This window comes from Hemitrygon akajei, chromosome 5, assembly GCF_048418815.1.
Source record: "Hemitrygon akajei chromosome 5, sHemAka1.3, whole genome shotgun sequence".
In the NCBI taxonomy this organism is placed as follows: Eukaryota; Metazoa; Chordata; class Chondrichthyes; order Myliobatiformes; family Dasyatidae; genus Hemitrygon; species Hemitrygon akajei.
The window spans coordinates 117,275,247-117,295,052 of record NC_133128.1 but is presented as its reverse complement, the minus strand read 5'-3'; the positions used below and the strand labels follow the sequence as shown (position 1 = coordinate 117,295,052).

At 43.9% G+C, this 19,806-nt stretch overlaps 1 protein-coding gene across 1 annotated transcript in view; it reads left to right on the top strand.

Moving 5' to 3' along the window:
• LOC140728095 (keratin, type II cytoskeletal 8-like) overlaps positions 1-19,806 on the top strand; it is a 47,788-nt gene that overhangs the window by 10,370 nt on the left and 17,612 nt on the right. The window contains exon 2 of the mRNA XM_073046284.1: positions 17,977-18,246. Coding sequence (XP_072902385.1) covers positions 17,977-18,246 — 270 coding nt within the window. The remainder of the gene's footprint in view (positions 1-17,976; positions 18,247-19,806) is intronic.

The following is a 19,806-nucleotide window of genomic DNA, read 5'->3' as shown; positions in this document are numbered from 1 at the left end:
CCCTGGAAATTGCGGATGCATTGGTAATCATTTTCCAACGTTCCTTAGATTCAGGATCAGTTCCTGAGGATTGGAGAATGGCTAATGTTATCCCACTTTTTAAGAAAGGAGGGAGGGAGAAAACAGAGAACTATCGACCTGTCAGCCTGACATCGGTGGTGGGGAAGATGCTAGAGTCCATTATTAAAGATGAAATTGTGGCATATCTAGATAGCAGTGATAGGATTGGGCCGAGCCAGCATGGATTTACCAAGGGTAAATCATGCTTGACTAATCTGTTGAAGTTTTACGAGGATGTAACCAGGAAGTTAGGTGGGGGAGATCCAGTGGATGTAGTGTACCTCGATTTTCAGAAGGCATTTGATAAGGTCCCAGATAGGAGATTGGTGGGTAAAATCAAAGCTCAGGGCATCGGGGGGAAGGCATTGACATGGATAGAAAACTGGTTGGCAGATAGAAAGCAAAGGGTAGCGGTGAATGTGTGTTTCTCGGAATGGCAGGTGGTGACTAGTGGGGTGACACAGAGCTCGGTATTGGGACCACAGCTGTTTACAATTTACGTCAACAATTTAGATGAAGGCATTGAGAATAACATCAGCAAATTTACTGATGATACTAAGCTGGGTGGCAGTGTGACATGTGATGAGGATGTTAGGAGAATTCAGGGTGACTTGGATAGGCTGGGTGAGTGGGCAGATACTTGGCAGATGACGTTTAATGTGAATAAGTGTGAGGTTATCCACTTTGGGAGTAAGAACAGGAAGGCAGATTATTATCTGAACGGTGTAGAGTTGGGTAAGGGAGAAATACAAAGATCTAGGAGTCCTTGTTCATCAGTCACTGAAGGTGAATGAGCAAGTGCAGCAGGCAGTGAAGAAGGCTAATGGAATGTTGGCCTTTATTACAAAGGGAATTGAGTACAAGAGCAAGGAAATCCTCTTGCATTTGTACAGAGCCCTGGTGAGACCACACCTGGAGTATTGTGTACAGTTTTGGTCTCCAGGGTTAAAGAAGGACATCCTGGCTGTAGAGGAAGTGCAGCGTAGATTCACGAGGTTAATTCCTGGGATGTCTGGACTGTCTTACGCAGAAAGGTTAGAGAGTCTGGGCTTGTACACGCTGGAATTAAGGAGATTGAGAGGGGATCTGATTGAAACATATAAGATTATTAAGGGATTGGACAAGATAGAGGCAGGAAATATGTTCCAGATGCTGGGAGAGTCCAGTACCAGAGGGCATGGTTTGAGAATAAGGGGTAGGTCATTTAGGACAGAGTTAAGGAAAAACTTCTTCTCCCAGAGAGTTGTGGGGGTCTGGAATGCACTGCCTCGGAAGGTAGTGGAGGCCAATTCTCTGGATGCTTTCAAGAAGGAGCTAGATAGGTATCTTATGGATAGGGGAATCAAGGGATATGGGGACAAGGCAGGAACCGGGTATTGATAGTAGATGATCAGCCATGATCTCAAAATGGCAGTGCAGGCTCGAAGGGCCGAATGGTCTACTTCTGCACCTATTGTCTATTGTATATTGTCTAAAAGATAATTTAACTGGGAATACTGGTATGGCTGTTTTTGTGCCTGAATTACAGGTAACAACAAAGAACTGTCTTACAAACCATTTAATCGGAATATACAGCAGAATTGGTTGCCATAATTTGGGGCTTACAGTGGGTGGAGGAATTTTGTCCTTGCAAAGCTGTAATTTGTTCAGATTCCTTTTCGGTTTCGATGGAGTCTTAAAGCAGGTCATTCCAGCAGTAGGTCAGATTTACTCTTGGAAGCTCATCAAACTTTATTTCATATTCAAAGTATTGGTTTACATGACCTCCTCTTCTGGGTCCCTGCACGCACAGGTGTTGAGGAGAATGAACAGGTTAGTTGTTCAGCTAAAAAGAGCTGTTGAAAGTTCAGCAGTGGATGTAGACCTTCCACCTAGCAAATCGGAAGCTAAGGAGTTGGTACGGTTCATAATTTGGGGGTTATGGCAAGACTTGTGGGATAATGGTCATAACAGGAGACACTTTTATGTGTTCAGTAAATCTGTTGGTTTTATGGGAGAAGGGGGTAAGACAAGAAGGGAAGGGATTATACTGACTCAACTTAGAATTGGGCATAGTATGCTTAATTATTCCTTGTATCTTGCTGGAAAACATCATTCTGGGTTGTATAGGTTCAGTCATCTTTATGAAATAGTTGAACACATACTATTACAGTGTGAGGTATATAAGGTTGAAAGAAATCAAATGCAGGCTTCAAATGCAATCTTTGAGTTTGGTAGTTTTCATTTAGAAACTTTATTTAGTTGTGAGAGTAACTTTAATTTAATTCTTATATTGTCTTTCACTACTTGCTACTTTATAGGGTTTAGAAGGTAATTTAACTTTCATTTGAAAAATAAATACTAAGGGTTTTATTTCCCAATTGTGTACACCACACTCCAGTCCAGTTGGTGGCAGTAATGCTCCTTTAAGTGGGACTGCCAACTGCCATGAAAAGTCAAAAGAAGAAGGAGACTGAATTACAAAGAGCGAGTTACTCATGAAAACACAAGGAGCACTAAACTATTAACAATTCTTGCTATACAACAATTAACTGTCAGTTGCTCTGAAAAAAAAATTGGAAGCCAATGTTTTCTGGCTCCCTGCACAGGCCCAGAGAGCTCGTCATGGTACACCCAACCTCCCCCTCCCCCTCCCCCCCCCCCCCCCACCACCCCGTGGCCGGAACCTGATGACCCAGAGAGACCTTGGGAATCTTGAGACAGAGAGAACATTTAGGAAAAAAAACCTTGGAAACCTTGAATAAACATGGAAAACCTAGAAGGCCATGGGAAACTTTGGGAACCAGGTACATTTGAACCAGGAAAAAAGCCTTGTGAGCCAAAAAAAGGCCTTGAACACAGACCACAGAACATTGACTTGAAAAGTTCTGCCCGTGAACTTGAAAAACTCAGAAAATAGACTAGAGACACTCAGAACGTGGACTTGAGAATAAATGACTTTCTCACCTAAAGTCAACCAATGTCAAGACGCTGCTGTTCAATATCCGCTGGGTCAATTATTTGGTGGGGTCCTTCTGTCATGATGTCAGAACCCACGTACAGATGAAAGACAGACTCCAATGTAGAGACAGTGACCTTGAGTTTATTCACAAGAATTCCATTGGTGGCTTGGCTGAGCGACACTGCAAGATGCAACATTCTCAAAACTAAGACCCCACAATTAGCACTAATCAGATATCCACTTAAATAATACAAGTAGTACAGAATCCCCAGGACTATCAAAATAATCTTAACAATTTTACACAGAAAGCATTACAAAAAGTAAGCCACTCGAGGAAAAACACAAGGAACTTTAAACAACTAACAATTCTCATTAAACAACAAAGAATGAGGGGGATATCCATGTAAGTTTTTTCCCCCCACACAGAGAAGAGTGGTGGGTGTGTGGAATGTGCTACCAGGGGTAGTGGTACAGACAGATACATTAGGACATTTTAAGAAACTCATGGATGTAAAAAAAATGGAGGGCTATATAGGGGGATGGGTTAGATTGATCTTAGAGTAGGTTTAAAGGCCAGCACAACATCTTGGTTGAAGGACCTGTGCTGTGCTGTAATGTTCTATATTCTAAAAAGTTGCCACTTTATTTGTTACCTCCTGTACCTAATAAAGTGGCCACTGTGTATGCTCATGAACTTCTGTTGCTGTAGCCCATCTACTTCAACATTCAATGTGTTGTATGTTCAGAGGTGCTCTTCTACACACCACTGTTGTGACACATGGTTATTTGACTTAGTGCCATTTCCTGTCATCTTAAACCAATCTGTCCATTTCCCTCTGACCACTTCTATTGGGCTCCCATCTTTTTCTTGCAATTAGTTTAGTGCTTTGGAGTTACAAAACATAAAAGTGGTGATGAGGAAGTTTTTAACAATGCTAAGATGACTCCCTACCTGTTGAATTGCAGTGAGACATTTGAGGGGTTTTTTGAAAAAGCACAGCACGTGCTTCTTCTGGAAAGGACAGAAAATGTCAAGTTTTTTAAAAAGGGCAGAAAACAGAAGAATTAATGGGTTCATAAACAGTGTGTACTGGGTGAAAATAATCATTAAAAAAAAGAGCAGAAATGGCTGGCTACATTGGAAAGACTGATGCATTTGGTTACACAATATATATTTATACTGAGCTAATGGAGTCGTATTTTGAAGTAAAAGGAATAGCCAATGAGAAGCAAGTGCCAGTTTTGCTGAGTGTGAGTGCATTGGGTTCAAAGGCTGTAATCAAACCAGCTGAAATGAGCTTTGCTGATATTGTGAAAGTAATGCAGGAACATTTAGAACTGGAAGTCATTGATTGCAGAACATTAGGTTTCATAAGAGGGATCAAAAGGAAGGGGCATCCATTGCAGTGCACATGGATGAACTGGAAAGGTTGTCTGAGCATTGTCAGTTCAGTAATGGGCTTAGTAATGCACGGAGAGATTGTTTAGTTTGTGGAATCTTACAAGAAAGCATTCAAAAACAGCTCTAACTCAAGCACAACTTCATTCACTCCTGCAAATTAATGGGATAAGACATATTACATCTGCACCATACCACCCAGCTACAAATGGCTTGACAGAAAGGTAGGATGAGAGTCCAAAGAATGCATTGCAAGCAAAGTCAGCAGAACATACTACCCAGGCACTGAATCAAAAGCTTGCAAATTTCCTCCTTGCATCACACTCCACAACCAACAACTCACCAGCTAAGCTGTTCCTGGGTCGTCCCTTACATTCACCGTTGGATCTCCTCAAACCCAAACTCAGAACGAGTATGCAGGACAAACAACTGAGACAAATTGAGGTCTCCTCATACAAGGAGGTTTGATGTTTCACCCCTGGACAAGCAGTCCTGGAAAGGGTCTGTAATGTATGGATCTGTTTTTTTTTTAGTGCCATGACTTCCATTAGCACTACTTACTGACAGATAACTTGCGCATGCACAATGATCTGTTGTCTCTCTCTATAAAGTGAATATAGCAGTTAACCTCACCTCTGTGTGTGTGATTTTATTTAACTGATATGTAGCTGTACAAACAGAACAAACTGGCGATCAGTATGAACCTGAATGTAAGTAAATATCACCAAATGCACCAACAGTTATGAGACAACAACATTAGGAGGAAGGGAAGGAGACAACGAAAGAAAAAAGTGAATCAGTACAGAGAAGGCCATCATAGATGCTAACAAAGGGACGTGTAAGTAATAGTGCATGTTACACAGTGAGAGATGCAGAAACATAGAAAATCCACAGCACGATAGAGGACCTTCAGCCCACAATGTTGTGCCAATCATGTACTTAATTTAGAAATTACCTAGGGTTACCCATATTTTTCAAAGCTCCATGTACCTGTCCAGGAGCCTCTTAAAAGACCCTATCGTATCCGCCTCCACCAATGTTGACAGCAGCCCATTCCACGCATTCACCACTCTCTGTGTTTAAAAAAAAAAAAAAAAATTTAAATTAAAAAAAACACCTGACATCTCCTCTGTACCTGCTTCCAAGCATCCTGAAACTGTGCCCTCTTGTGCTAGCCACTTCAGCTCTGGGAAAAAGCCTCTGACTATCCACACGATCAATGCCTCTCATCATCTTATACACGTCTATCAGGTCACCTCTCATCCTCCATTGCTCCAAGGAGAAAAGGCTGAGTTCACTCAACCTATTCTCATAAGGCATGCTCTCCAATCCAGGCAATATCCTTGTAAATCTCCTCTGCACCCTTTCTATGGCTTCCACATCCTTCCTGTAGTGAGGTGACCAGAACTGAGCACAGTACTCCAAGTGGGGTTTGACTAGAGTCCTGTATAGCTGCAACATTACCTCTCGACTCCTAAACTCAGTCCCACGATTGATGAAGGCCAAAGCACCGTATGCCTACTTAACCACAGAGTCAACCTGCGCAGCTGCTTTGAGTGTCCTATGGACTCAGACCCCAAGATCCCTCTGATCCTCCACACTGCCAAGAATCTTACCATCAATACTATATTCTGTCATCACATTTGACCTACCAAAATGAACAATCTCACACTTACCTGGGTTGAACTCTATTTGCCACTTCTCAACCCAGTTTTGCATCCTATCAATGTCCCGCTGTAACCTCTGACAGCCCTCCACACTATCTACAACACCCTCAAACTTTGTGTCATCAGCAGATTGACTAACCCATCCCTCCACTTCCTCATCCAGGTCATTTATAAAAATCACAAAGAATAGGAGTCCCAGAATAGATCCCTGAGGCACACCACTGGTCACTGACCTCCATGCAGAATATGACCCATCTACAACCACTCTTTGCCTTCTAATGGGGAAGCTGATTCTGGATCCACAAAGCAAGGTCTCCCTGGATCCCATGCCTCCTTAATTTCTCAATAAACCTTGCATGGGGTACCTTATCAAATGCTTTGCTGAAATCCATATACATTACATCTACTGCTCTACCTTCATCAACATGTTATGCCTCTCCAAATGTTCATAAATCCTGCCTCAGAATCTTTTCCATCAACTTACCAACTACTGAAGTAAGACTCACTGGTCTATAATTTCCTGGGCCATCTCTACTCCCTTCCTTGAATAAGGGAACAACATCTGCAACCCTCTAATCCTCCGAAACCTCTCCCATCTCCATTGTTGATGCAAAAGTCATTGCCAGAGGCTCAGCAATCTCCTCCCTTACCTCGCACAGTAGCCTGGGGAACATTGCATCCAGTCCCAGTGACTTACCCAACCTGATGCTTCCCAAAAGTTCCAGCACATCCTCTTTCTTAATGTCTATATGCTCAAGCCTTTCAATGTGCTGTAAGTTATCCCTACAATCACCAAGATCCTCTTCCATATTGAATACTGAAGCAAAGTATTCATTAGGTACCTCTGCTGTCTCCTCCAGTTCCATACACACTTCCCACTGTCACACTTGATTGGTCCTATTCTCTCACGTCTTATCCTCTTGCTCTTCACATACTTGTAGAATGCCTTGGGGTTTTCTTTAATCCTGCCTGCCAATGCCTTCTCATGGGCACTTCTGGCTCTCCTAATTTAATTCTTAAGCTCCTTCCTGAAAGCCTTATAATCTTCCAGATCTCTATCATTACCTGTTTTTTTTTAACCTTTCATAAGCTTTTTTTTTTCTTCTTGACTAGATTTTCAACAGCCTTTGTACACCACGGTTCCTGTACCCTACCATCCCTTCCCTGTCTCACTGGAATTTACCTATGTAGAACGCCATGCAAATATCCCCTGAACATTTGCCACATTTCTGCCGTACATTTCCCTGAGAATATTTGTCCCAATTTATGCTTCCAAGTTCGTGCCTGATAGCTTCATAATTTTCCTTACTCCAACTAAATGCTTTCCTAACTTGTCAGTCCCTATCCCTCTCCAATGCTATGGTAAAGGAGTCAGAATTGTGATCACTATCTCCAAAATGCTCTCCCCTGAGAGACCCGACACCTGACCAGGTTCATTTCCTAAAACCAGATCAAGTACAACCTCTCCTCTTGTAGGTTTATCTACATATTGTGTCAGGAAACCTTCTTGAACACACCTAATAAACTCCACCCCATCTAAACCCCTTGCTCTAGGAAGATGTCAATCAATATTTGGGAAGTTAAAATCTCCCAGCACGACCAGAATCTGTCTCCCTACCTGCTCCTCAATGTCCCTGGTACTACTGTATTGGGTGGTCTATAAAAAACACCCAGTAGAGCTATTGACCCTTCCTGTTTCTAATTTCCACCCACAGAAACTCAGCAGACAATCCCTCCATGACTTCCTCCTTTTCTGCAGCCATGACACTATCTCTGATCAGCAGTGTCACATCCCCACCTCTTTTGCCTCCCTCCCTAACCTTTCTGAAACATCTAAAGCCTGGCACTCTAAGTAACCATTCCTGTCCCTGAGCCATCCAAGTCTCTGTAATGGCCACAACATCATAGCTCCAAGTATTGATCCACGCTCAAAGCTCATCCGCTTTGTTCATGATGCTTCTTGCATTAAAATAGACACATCTTAAACCATCGGTCTGAGCGTATCCCTTCTCTATCACCTGCCTATCTTCCTTCTTGCATTGTCTACAAGCTTTCTCTATATGTGAGCCAATCGCCCCTTCCTCCATCTCTTCAATTCAGTTCCCAACCCCTAGCAATTCTAGTTTAAACTCTCCCCAGTAGCAAGCCCACCTGCCAGGTTATTTGTCCCCTTCAGATTCAAGTGCAACCCATCCTTTTTGTACAGGTCACACCTGCCCCAAAAGAGGTCCCAATGATCCAGAAATCTGAATTCCTGCCCCCTGCTCCAATCCTTCAATCATACATTTATCCTCCACCTCAGTGTATTCCTATACTCACTGTCACTTGGTACAGGCAGTAATCCTGAGATTACTACCTTTGCCGTCCTGTTTCTCAACTTCCTTCCAAACTCCCTGTAGTCCGTTTTCAGGACCTCTTCCCTTTTCCTACCTATGTCATTGGTACCAATATGTGAGCCACGACCTCTGGCTGTTCTCCCTCCCTGCCACCGCAGGACATCTTGGATGCGATCTGAAACATTCCAGACCCTGGCAACTGGGAGGCAAACTACCATCTGAGTTTCTTTCCTGCATCCACAGAATTGCCTGTCCAACCCACTAACTATAGAGTCCCCTATCACTACTGCCAACCGCTCCCTTTCCCTACCCTTCTGAGTCACAGGGCCAGACTCTGTACAGAGGCACAGCCACTGTTGCTTTCCCCAGGTAGGCCATCTCACACCCCCCCCCCCCACAACAGTACTCAAACAGGAGTACTTATTGTTGAGAGGGACAGCCACAGGGGTACTCTCTAGTATCTGACTCTTTCCCTTCCCCCTCCTGACTTACCCACTTATCTGTCTCCTGAGGCCCCAGTGTGACTACGTGCCTGTAGCTCTTCTCTATTACCTCCTCACTTGCCCTGACCAGACGAAGGTCATCGAGCTGCATCTCCAGTTCCCTAACGCAGTCCCTAAGGAGCTGCAGCTCGGCACACCTGTCAAGTTAAAGTGAAAATAACGAGGATGGTCTTAGTCAGAAAAGTTGACAAATTTGATAGTGCTAATAAGGACTGGGAATCAGATATCAAGAGGTTTGAACAGTATTGTAACATGAACAACATGGTTGAAGAAAAGAAAATCTCCACATTTCTTAGCTTAATGAGTGCTAAAATGTACAGGCTTTTACGCAACTTCGTAACTCCTGAAATACCACCAAGCAAGATGTCAATGAAATTACCGCAATTTTACAAAATCACTTGAGCACTAAACTGCTAGTAATAGCTGACAAATTCAGGTTTCACAAAAGGAACCAGTTAAAGGATGAAAGCATTTCTGAATACATTGCAGAAGTGCACAGACTTTCCCAATACTGTGACTTTGGAGATGGACTTTTTGATGCTTTAAGGGATCAGGCTTGTATGCACATGCATAGTCAAAGCACTCAAAAGAGGCTACTGTCAGAAAGGAACCTAACTTTAGAACAAGCATTGACCATTGCAAAACCATTGGAAACAGCAGAAAAGAATGCAGCAGAACTACAGGAAAATAGTTCAGAATGTAAAATGCACAAAATGTCTCTGCATTTTGCAAACATCCAAAAATGTTATCAATGTGGCAAATCCTCCCATGATGCTAATGACTTGGTTCAAAGAAAAAATCTGCAGAAAGTGTCACAGACAAGGTCACATAGAGAGTGTACAAGTCAGACAAAAAGCACAACCAAAGAGAAAAACCACACCGAGTGAAAAGTTTCAAACACAAACCTAAACAAATGCTTAAAGTGACTGAATGTCAAACTGAATCAGATAACACAGAGTCTGAAAAAGGTGAGCTGTCATGCCTAGAACTCCACAGCATTACTGAAGCAGATAGCAGAATTATATGGATCACAGCAGATGTGTCTGTTGTAAAACTGAAAATGGAGCTGGATACAGGGTCAGCTCTGTCTGTAATTTCTGAGGCTAACTAGAACAGTCTATTTTCTAAGCTACCATTAGAAATGACTGCAGTGATGTTAAAGACCTACACAGGTGAAAAAGTGTCTCCCAAAGGCAAACTGAAATGTGACATAAGGAAGCATAACACAGCAGTTGGAGTTTTATGTGTTGAAAAGCGGAGGGCCAGCACCTTTCGGATGTCAATGGTTGAGAAAAATCCAACTAGACTGGCACTCAATCAAAGCTCTCAATGTGTCATCAACAGGCAACTGCAGCCCAAACAGTAGCACTAACCAGAGACCGTCACAGTTGCGTAATGCTAATGAGAAGGTGTTTAAGAAGAGTATTGGTAAACTCCAAGACATGAAGACCAGAATTGAACTGGACAAAGCAGCAATACCAAGATTCCATAAAGAGTGTCCAGTGCCTTACGCACCACGTCCTAAAGAGGATGCTGAACTTCAGAGCTTGGAGACATCTGGCATTCTCTGCATGGTTGAGTGAAGTGATTGGGTCACACCCATTGTCCTGATAATCAAGAACAGGAAGGCTGGAGCTGTTCACATATGCAGGGACTTCAAAGTGAGCACCAAATACCATTGCTGCATACTGTGCAGTACCCCCTGCCATGAATAGAAAGAAGACAGTTTTGCATCTTTGGCAGGTGGGGAGAGATTTTCAGAAATTGATTTGTCACGAGCCTATCTGCAAACAGAGACTGAGGAGTTCCTCACAATCAACACTCACAAGGGAATGTTCCAGTATAATCATCTTATCTCTGGTATTGCAACAGCTCCAGCAATTCAGCAAAGAGCGATGAGCCAAGTGCTCAAAGATATCCCAGGAACACAGTGGTACCTTGATGACATCATGACTGGCAAGAATGATGAAGAGCACCTCCAGAACTTTGGTAAAATACTTAGCAGGCTAAGTGAGTCTGGTCTGTGTGCAAAGAGAAAGAATGAAATCAAGAATGAAATCTCCTATTGTGGACATGTCATTGATAATCATGGCTTACATAAGTCACAAGAGAAGATTGAAGCAGCCCTACAGGCACCCAAACTGGAAAATGTGTCACAACTCAGGACGTACTTGGGGCTTGTAAACTACTATCACCAGTTTCACCCAAATATTGCTACAGTACTGCACCCATTATGAAAGCTGCATCTAAACATCTGATTGCATTTGCTTCAAGATCACTGATGAGTGCAGGTTGCAACTATGCACATATCAACCAAGAGGCTCTTAGTCTACTATGGGGAATAAAAAAGTTCCACCACTACCTCTACTGACAAAAGTTTACTCTAGTGGTAGACCACCAGCCCCTTGTATCCATCTTCAATCCCAGGAAGGGAATCCCGGTGATGTCTGCTACTTGGTTGCAACGTTGGGCACTTTTCCTAGGAGCCCACTCTTATGATAAACAGTTCAAGGGTACCAAACAACACAGCAACACTGATGGCTTGTCATGTCTTCCACTGTTGGCAAATGAAGAAAAGCTGAGGCAGAACAGTTGCTGGGCCATTCATCGATTCCACGTTTCTGATTGCTGTAGATGCTCATTCGAAGTGGCCTAAGGTAATACCAATGAAGTCAACCATCTCAGAAAAGACTGTTCTACCCCGAGGACTACCTTCTTCAGAAACAGCTTACCAGAACAAATAAGTGAGTAACAATGGACCACAATACACGTCAGAGGAGTTCAGACTATTCATGAAGGAAAATGACATCAAACATTTCAAGTCAGCTCTTCACCACCCAGCAATGAATGGGTCAGCCAAAATGTTTGTCCAAACCTTCAAGAAGTCCATAAAGCTATGGACAAGGACATTTCTCTACAGCACAAGGTGGACAACTTCATCTTTGTGTATCGGAACTCTGTTCATGTGATGACAAATCAAACACCTGCAAAGCTGCTCACGAGCGGGAATCAGACGTGGAGCCGATAACCAGGGGACACTTGACTCGAAGACAAGGGTTATGTAAAATATCCAGGGAATGGAGCGGAGCTTAGAACTGACAGTCCTAAAGAATCAGGAAACGAGGTTTACACACACTAGAGTCGACCAACAAACTAGCAAAGCATGGCTGTGATGCCCGAGTTCTTATCCTATGTTTGCTAATGGGAACCAGCTGTGCTGTAATTAATGGAACTAGCAATAACTGGGAATCAGCGGACGGGAATTAAGGCACAATCAATGAGATAATAGCAAGATGGGGAATTGCCAGACACCTGAAACCAGATCTATGGAGGAAAGTGCAGAATAAACACTTCAGCCAGTTGCCAAGTAAATCAGCAAGGAGCTTCAAGGATGGACAGGAAGTCCTAGCATGTGAATGCCAAGTGGACACCTGGTAGGAAACTACAGGAACTGGACCACTGATGTACACAGTGGATATTGGAGATCAGACATGGAGACGTCATGTGGACTGGAGACGTCATGTGACTGGATGCCCAGCTGAAGAACACACCAGAGTCAACTGTATCCAACAAGATGGACACATTGCATCCGCCAGATTTACCGCTCAGTGATGATCATGTCACCAACAGCAATGTGTCACCTGCCACACAGAAAGTTGTCTTTGACGAGACACCTGCCAAAGCTGATGCCACTCCACAGGTCCAGAGGTGCTGCCCTGAAAGAAACAGAGTTCCACCCAAAAGACTGAATCTTTAGTATAAAGTTAGTTATGGACTGTTATTGTGAAGCATATTTATTCAAAAATTGATTGTTAAAGGGAAATTGAATGTCTTGTTACATATACAGTTTTATGTTACATTAATCTAAAAGGGGAAGAAGTGTAAGGTATGGATCTATTTTTTTAGCTCCACAATTTCCCTTGGCATTACTTAAGAACTGATAAGTTACCCATGCACACTAATCAGTTGTTCTCTCTCTGCAAAGTGAATATACCATTTAAACTCACCTCCATGTGCATGCTTTTATTTAATTGGTATGTAGTTGTACAAACATGACCGGGACTACAGAGATGATCAAAAAATGGGTACTTGGGAAAACTAAGGACAGAAGTGGACCACTCTCCTACACAGAGGAGGGAGCGTCTGATGTCATCTGGAGACGACACATCAATCCGTTTAGGAAAACAGAGTCAATTGTTAGAGAAGAAAGGTGGCCAGAGGTGTCAGTGTGACCTCCTGCAGTCCAGAGTAAATTTTACAACGCTCCAGACACTGAGATTGTTTGACAGCCAATAGACTCACCTGCCAACTAGAGTGATCCCCCCTGTGAGTAATATTTGACTAGTCCTGTAATTATATTGTTTGATTACCAGTTATATGTAAAAGTATGTGCATGGCATACATACACACTTCCCCTATAGTAAAGACAAAACTAAGACTCTGTCTCTTGGGCTCCCGTCTTTTTCTTACAATTAGTTTAATGCTTTGGAGTTACAAATCACAATGCAGTTGTCCTTTCATTCTGGTTCCCCCTCACCTTTTTTCTTCTCACTTCCCCATCACCACCTCCTTATTCTCCTCCTCCTTCCCTTTCTCCCATGGTCTACTCTCCTCTCTTATAAGATTCCTTCTTCGGCTCTTTACCTCTTCCACCTATCCCCTTCCAGCTTCTCACTTCATCTACCCTCCCCCACCCATCCACCTTTCCCCTCACCTGGTCTCACCTGTCACCTGCTAGCTTATACTCCTTCCTTTCCATTCATCTTCTTATTCCGACTTCTTTTCCAGTCTTGATGAAGGGTCTCGTCCTGAAATGTCGGCTGTTTATTCATTTCCATGGATGCTGTCTGACCTGCCGAGTTCCTCCAGCATTTTGTGTGTATTACTCAAGCCTCCTACTGTACCTCAGTACACGTGACAATAATAAACCAATTCCAATTCTGCTGGGGGCTGAATAGGTGGGAGAAGTGAAGGGTGAGCTCCGCAGATGGACCGTGGAGAGCATTCTAACTAGTTGCATCACTGTCTGATATGAAGGAGCCACTGCACAGACTTGGAAAAAGCTGCAAGATGTTGTAAACTCAGCCAGCTCCATCACGGGCACGAATCTCCCATGCACTGAGGAGACCTACAAAGACCGCAAGAAGGCAGAATCCATCATTGAGGACCCCCATCATCTAGGACATTGCGACCATCAGGCCAGAGATACAGCAGCCTGAAGACATACAGCCAATGCTTCAGGAACAGCTTCTTCCTGTCCGCCATCAGATTTCTGAATGAACAATGAACCCATGAACCTATCTTTTTTTTTGCTCTCTTTTTACAGCACTCACTTAATTTTTATATATACATATACTGTATTTCTGATTGTATTTGATTGTTGTTTTTTATTATTATGTATTGCAATGTACTGCTGCTGCAAAACAACAAATTTCATGACATATGTCAGTGATGACAAGATGGCGCCGGCATACAACATTCCCTTAGTCGACGTTTTCCAGATAGTCTACGAAACTACTTACCGTAGATTCCGGACTACAGAGCGCACCTGATTAAAAGCCGCTGGCTCTAATTTTAGAAATAAAATCAATTTTTTAATTGTAAAGGCCGCACCGGATTTTAGGCCGCAGGTGTCCCACGTTGTAATATGAGATATTTACACAGAAAGATATTACACGTGAGGATTTTTTAACTTTTAATTAAATCCATATGGTAACAAAAACAAATACATATTGCAAATGCTTTTTTTCGAACCGTGCCCGTAACGCGGCTACTTTTAAATATACGTTGCGTATACTTCTTTACTGAACAACATTCCAATATCTCCTAACGACTGGTAAAAAATATATATACTGCAGCCTACCAGGGAAAGTTATTGATCGCCTTTAAATTAAAAGCAGCGTTCGCTCAGATCCAAAGCCGCTCGCGTAATGCGCTCCCCCCTCCTTTCCGTTTATCGCAAACCGGCGTTTTCCCACAAGACACCGCGAAACCGGGTGTGATGTCATAGCATCCCGCGATGTAGTACAGAAAACAAATATAGTTAAAACTCTTCTAACTTTAACTAGAAAATGAATTACTAAGCGAAAATATTATAAACTAAATAACTGCCATAAGGCAGCACAATGCTTTTCTTCGAGTGTTTTCCATGTTGATGAGGGTGAGTACAAATGACTGATTTACAATAATTTAATTGTGAAAGTGCGCTTGATTTATCGTACAATTTCATTGGACCTCTGTGAACTACTCATCAATTTTATTGGTCTACTGTTATGAGGCAAAATGTTTACGAGGCGGCATGAAAAAAATCATTAAAGGCCGCAAAGTTCAAAGCTGTTCAAAATGTGGGAAAAAAGTAGCGGCTTAAAATCCGGAATCTACGGTAATTTACCTCTTTTACATTTGTTTTTCATCTTAAATATGTTTCTGGAACTGTTAGAGGCTGTGGTTTGGTGATCCAGTGCTTTGCTGGCTGGATTGATTCAGTGATCCAGCGCTTTGCTGGCTCCAAGAAGATTCCGGGAAGCGAGTGTGTACTCAAACAGCCTTGAGGTGTAGAAACTTAGAGACGAGACACGAGCCGATTTTGCTAATTAAAGGGAACATTAATCGCCTATTAAAGCACTGAGGAAAATTGAGACATCGCAGCAAATGCGGAAGGCAAGAAAGGGTTCAGTGCCAACTGCCTGCCTTTTGATCGCTAATGAGATCCCTCTGCTGCCAGAGAAGGAGTCTATGAGCAGCCTATTGCTGTGTGGCAGCTTACTTTGATGGGCAGGTGTGTTCTGCGCTCGTGTGGTATGTCTCTCCTTTGATGATGTTGGAGAATGTTACCATGGCTCTGCATTTATAAATTGGACTATCGTTCTTCTGTCTGTGGACTTCTTCAGACTCGTGGTTTCTATATTCTGCACTTTCACCCATTCCTTTATGTTTTGTTGTGAGAGGGGAGGGGGTTTGGGGACCAATGTCCTTGTTGCATTTTGTGCTGGCTGAGGGGGTTTGGGGGTCAATGTTCTTGAGTTTTCTATGGAGTAGGGGGGTTGGGGTCAATGTTCTTGTGTTTTATACAGAGTAGGGGGTTTGGGGGGTCAACGTTCTTGTGTCTTGTACAGAGTAGGGGGTTTGGGGGTCAACGTTTGTGTTGTGTTTTGTATGGAAAGGGGCTTTGGGGGTCAACATTCTTGTGTTTTGTACGGAAAGGGGGTTTGGGGTCAACATTCTTGTGTTTTGTACGGGAAGGGGGTTTGGGGTCAACATTCTTGTGTTTTGTATGGGAAGGGGGTTTGGGGTCAACATTCTTGTGTTTTGTACGGAAAGGGGGTTTGGGGTCAACATTCTTGTGTTTTGTATGGGAAGGGGGTTTGGGGTCAACATTCTTGTGTTGTGTATGGGGAAGGGGGTTTGGGGTCAACATTCTTGTGTTTTGTACGGGAAGGGGGTTTGGGGTCATAATTCTTGTGTTGTGTATGGGGAAGGGGGTTTGGGGTCAACATTCTTGTGTTTTGTACAGGAAGGGGGTTTGGGGTCATAATTCTTGTGTTGTGTATGGGGAAGGGGGTTTGGGGTCATAATTCTTGTGTTTTGTACAGGGAGGGGGTTTGGGGTCATAATTCTTGTGTTGTGTATGGGGAAGGGAGTTTGGGGTCAACATTCTTGTGTTTTGTACAGGAAGGGGGTTTGGGGTCATAATTCTTGTGTTGTGTATGGGGAAGGGAGTTTGGGGTTAACATTCTTGTGTTTTGTACAGGAAGGGAGTTTGGGGTCAACATTCTTGTGTTGTGTATGGGGAAGGGAGTTTGGGGTCAACATTCTTGTGTTTTGTAAGGGAAGGGGGTTTGGGGTCATAATTCTTGTGTTTTGTACAGGAAGGGGGTTTGGGGTCATAATTCTTGTGTTGTGTATGGGGAAGGGGGTTTGGGGTCAACATTCTTGTGTTTTGTACGGGAAGGGGGTTTGGGGTCAACATTCTTGTGTTTTGTACGGGAAGGGGGTTTGGGGTCATAATTCTTGTGCTGTGTATGGGGAAGGGGGTTTGGGGTCAACATTCTTGTGTTTTGTACGGGAAGGGGGTTTGGGGTCATAATTCTTGTGTTTTGTATGGGAAGGGGGTTTGGGGTCAACATTCTTGTGTTTTGTACGGGAAGGGGGTTTGGGGTCAACATTCTTGTGTTGTGTATGGGGGAGGGGTTTGGGGTCAACATTCTTGTGTTTTGTATGGGAAGGGGGTTTGGGGTCAACATTCTTGTGTTTTGTACGGGAAGGGGGTTTGGGGTCAACATTCTTGTGTTGTGTATGGGGGAGGGGTTTGGGGTCAACATTCTTGTGTTTTGTATGGGAAGGGGGTTTGGGGTCAACATTCTTGTGTTGTGTATGGGGGAGGGGTTTGGGGTCAACATTCTTGTGTTGTGTATGGGGAAGGGAGTTTGGGGTCAACATTCTTGTGTTTTGTATGGGGAAGGGGGTTTGGGGTCAACATTCTTGTGTTTTGTATGGGAAGGGGGTTTGGGGTCAACATTCTTGTGTTGTGTATGGGGAAGGGAGTTTGGGGTCAACATTCTTGTGTTTTGTATGGGAAGGGGGTTTGGGGTCAACATTCTTGTGTTTTGTACGGGAAGGGGGTTTGGGGTCAACATTCTTGTGTTTTGTACGGGAAGGGGGTTTGGGGTCAACATTCTTGTGTTGTGTATGGGGGAGGGGTTTGGGGTCATAATTCTTGTGTTTTGTATGGGAAGGGGGTTTGGGGTCAACATTCTTGTGTTTTGTACGGGAAGTGGGTTTGGGGTCAACATTCTTGTGTTGTGTATGGGGAAGGGGGTTTGCGGATCAGTGTTGTTAGTTTTTTTGTGCAGGGGAGGAGGGTCTGGAGGCTGATGATTGGGATGCCATTCTTTTTTGTGTGGGGGGGGTTTGATTTTTTCTTTCTGAATGACTTTCTTTGCTTTTCTTTGCTCTGTGGCTATCTGGAGAAGACAAATCTCAGAGTTGTATATGGATGCATACTTTGATAATAAATGAACCTTTAATATAAAACCTGATTCTGGATCTTGCCTCTTCTTGCCCGGTGCAGGTCCGGAAGCTGGAACAGGAAAACCAGGTGCTGCAGACACGTTGGGATCTCCTGCAACAGGGAGATGCCTACAAGTCCAATGCTGATAGGATTGTTAACCTCTTCTGCGGCAAGCTCAGGCAGCAGCTGTCCGACTTAGAAAGGGAGCGAGACCGACTGAAGGAACAGATCACCCAGACTCAACGGATGGTTGACGACTTCAAGCAAAGATACGAGGATGAGATTAACACCCGCACAACAATGGAGAACGAGTTTGTCATCCTCAAGAAGGTCAGTGGTCACCCGCTGTTCTCATGTGAACTGGCGGGTGACCGTTCATAGACTGCCTGTACTCAGCCGGGTGTAGAAAGGATCTGTTCAGTCTGTCTGTACTCATTCGGGTGTAGAGAGAGTCTGTTCAGTTTGCCTGTACTCGGTCAGGTGTAGAGAGGGTCTCTTTAATCTGCCTGTACTCAGCCGGGTGTAGAGAACGTCTGTTCCTGGTTTGCCTACAGTCGGGCAGAGAGAGGCTCCATTCATGGTTGGCCTGTAGTCAGTTAAGTACAGAGAGAGTCTACAGGCATAGAAAGAAGTCCATCTATGTACACTCAGGTGTAGAGAGGACCTGTTTATTGCTGGCCTGTAACCAGTCAGGTGTAGAGAGGGTCTGCTTGTGATTTGCCTGTACCATTGGGTGTAGTGAGGATCTGTCCATGATGGTTCACCCGTAGTCAGTGGCGTGTAGAGGGGGCTGTTCATGATGTGCCTGTGCAGTCAGGTGCAGACAGCATCTAATCATGGTCTGCCTGTAGTCAGTTAGCTGGAGAGAGGGTCTTCAGGTGTAGAGATGATCGGCCTGTAGTCAGTAAGTAGTGAATTATAGAGAGTGTCTGTGATGGGTCCACCTGTTGTATGAGTGTCACTGGACCTGGCAGGGATAATCCTTTGCTGAAACAATGTTGTATTGAGAGTGGTAGCGAGGGAAAAGCCTGAGAGCTCACAGTGGGTTGGAAAGGATGGACTGGGGTATGGAACAGACAATTGGACACAGTCTGAGCAGCTGGAGGTGGTGGAACAGCAGACTGTTGTCCATACCACTGCAAAGGGTGCACAGAAAATTTTCAGATCCACAGACATTGTCAGCTTAAGCCCAATCACTTCTTTCTTTCCACTGGCCAGGAAGCTGTACGAGCTGCTGGTGAGGTGCCACAGAGAGTACCATACACAGTTCTGGTCACCCTGTGATAGGAATGACATGATTAATGTGTAGAAAAGGTGTTGCCAGGACCAGAGAGCTTGAGATGTAGGGAGAGGTTGGCCAGGCAGGGTCTTTATCCCTTGAAACACAGGAGAATGAGGGGCGACCTTATAGAAATAGTTCGGATTATTATTGGAACAGATCAAGTGGATGTGGCTGTACTATGCTGTGTTCCACCTACTGGCTCTTCATCACTGCGTCAGGACTAAATCAGGAGCTGGGACGTCACGTTGCAGTTGTGTAAGTCATTAGTGAGGCCTCACTGTTGCAGTTTTGGTCGCACTGTTACAGGAAAGAAGTGGTTAAACTTGAAAAAAGTGCAGATAATATTTACAAAGATGTTGGCAGGACTAGTATTGAGTTATAGAGAGGGGTTGGCCAGGCGAGGTCTTTATTCCCTGAAACATACAAGAGTGAGGGGTAACCTTATACATAATGTTCAAAATTATGAGTAGCATAGATAACCCTTTTCCCCAGAGTTGGGGGGGGGGGTGGGGGAGTCCAAAACTGGGGGTCATAGGTTTAGGGTGAGAGGGGAAGGATTGACCTGAGGACCTCAGGGATAACGTTTCCCACTCAGAGGATGGGGAATG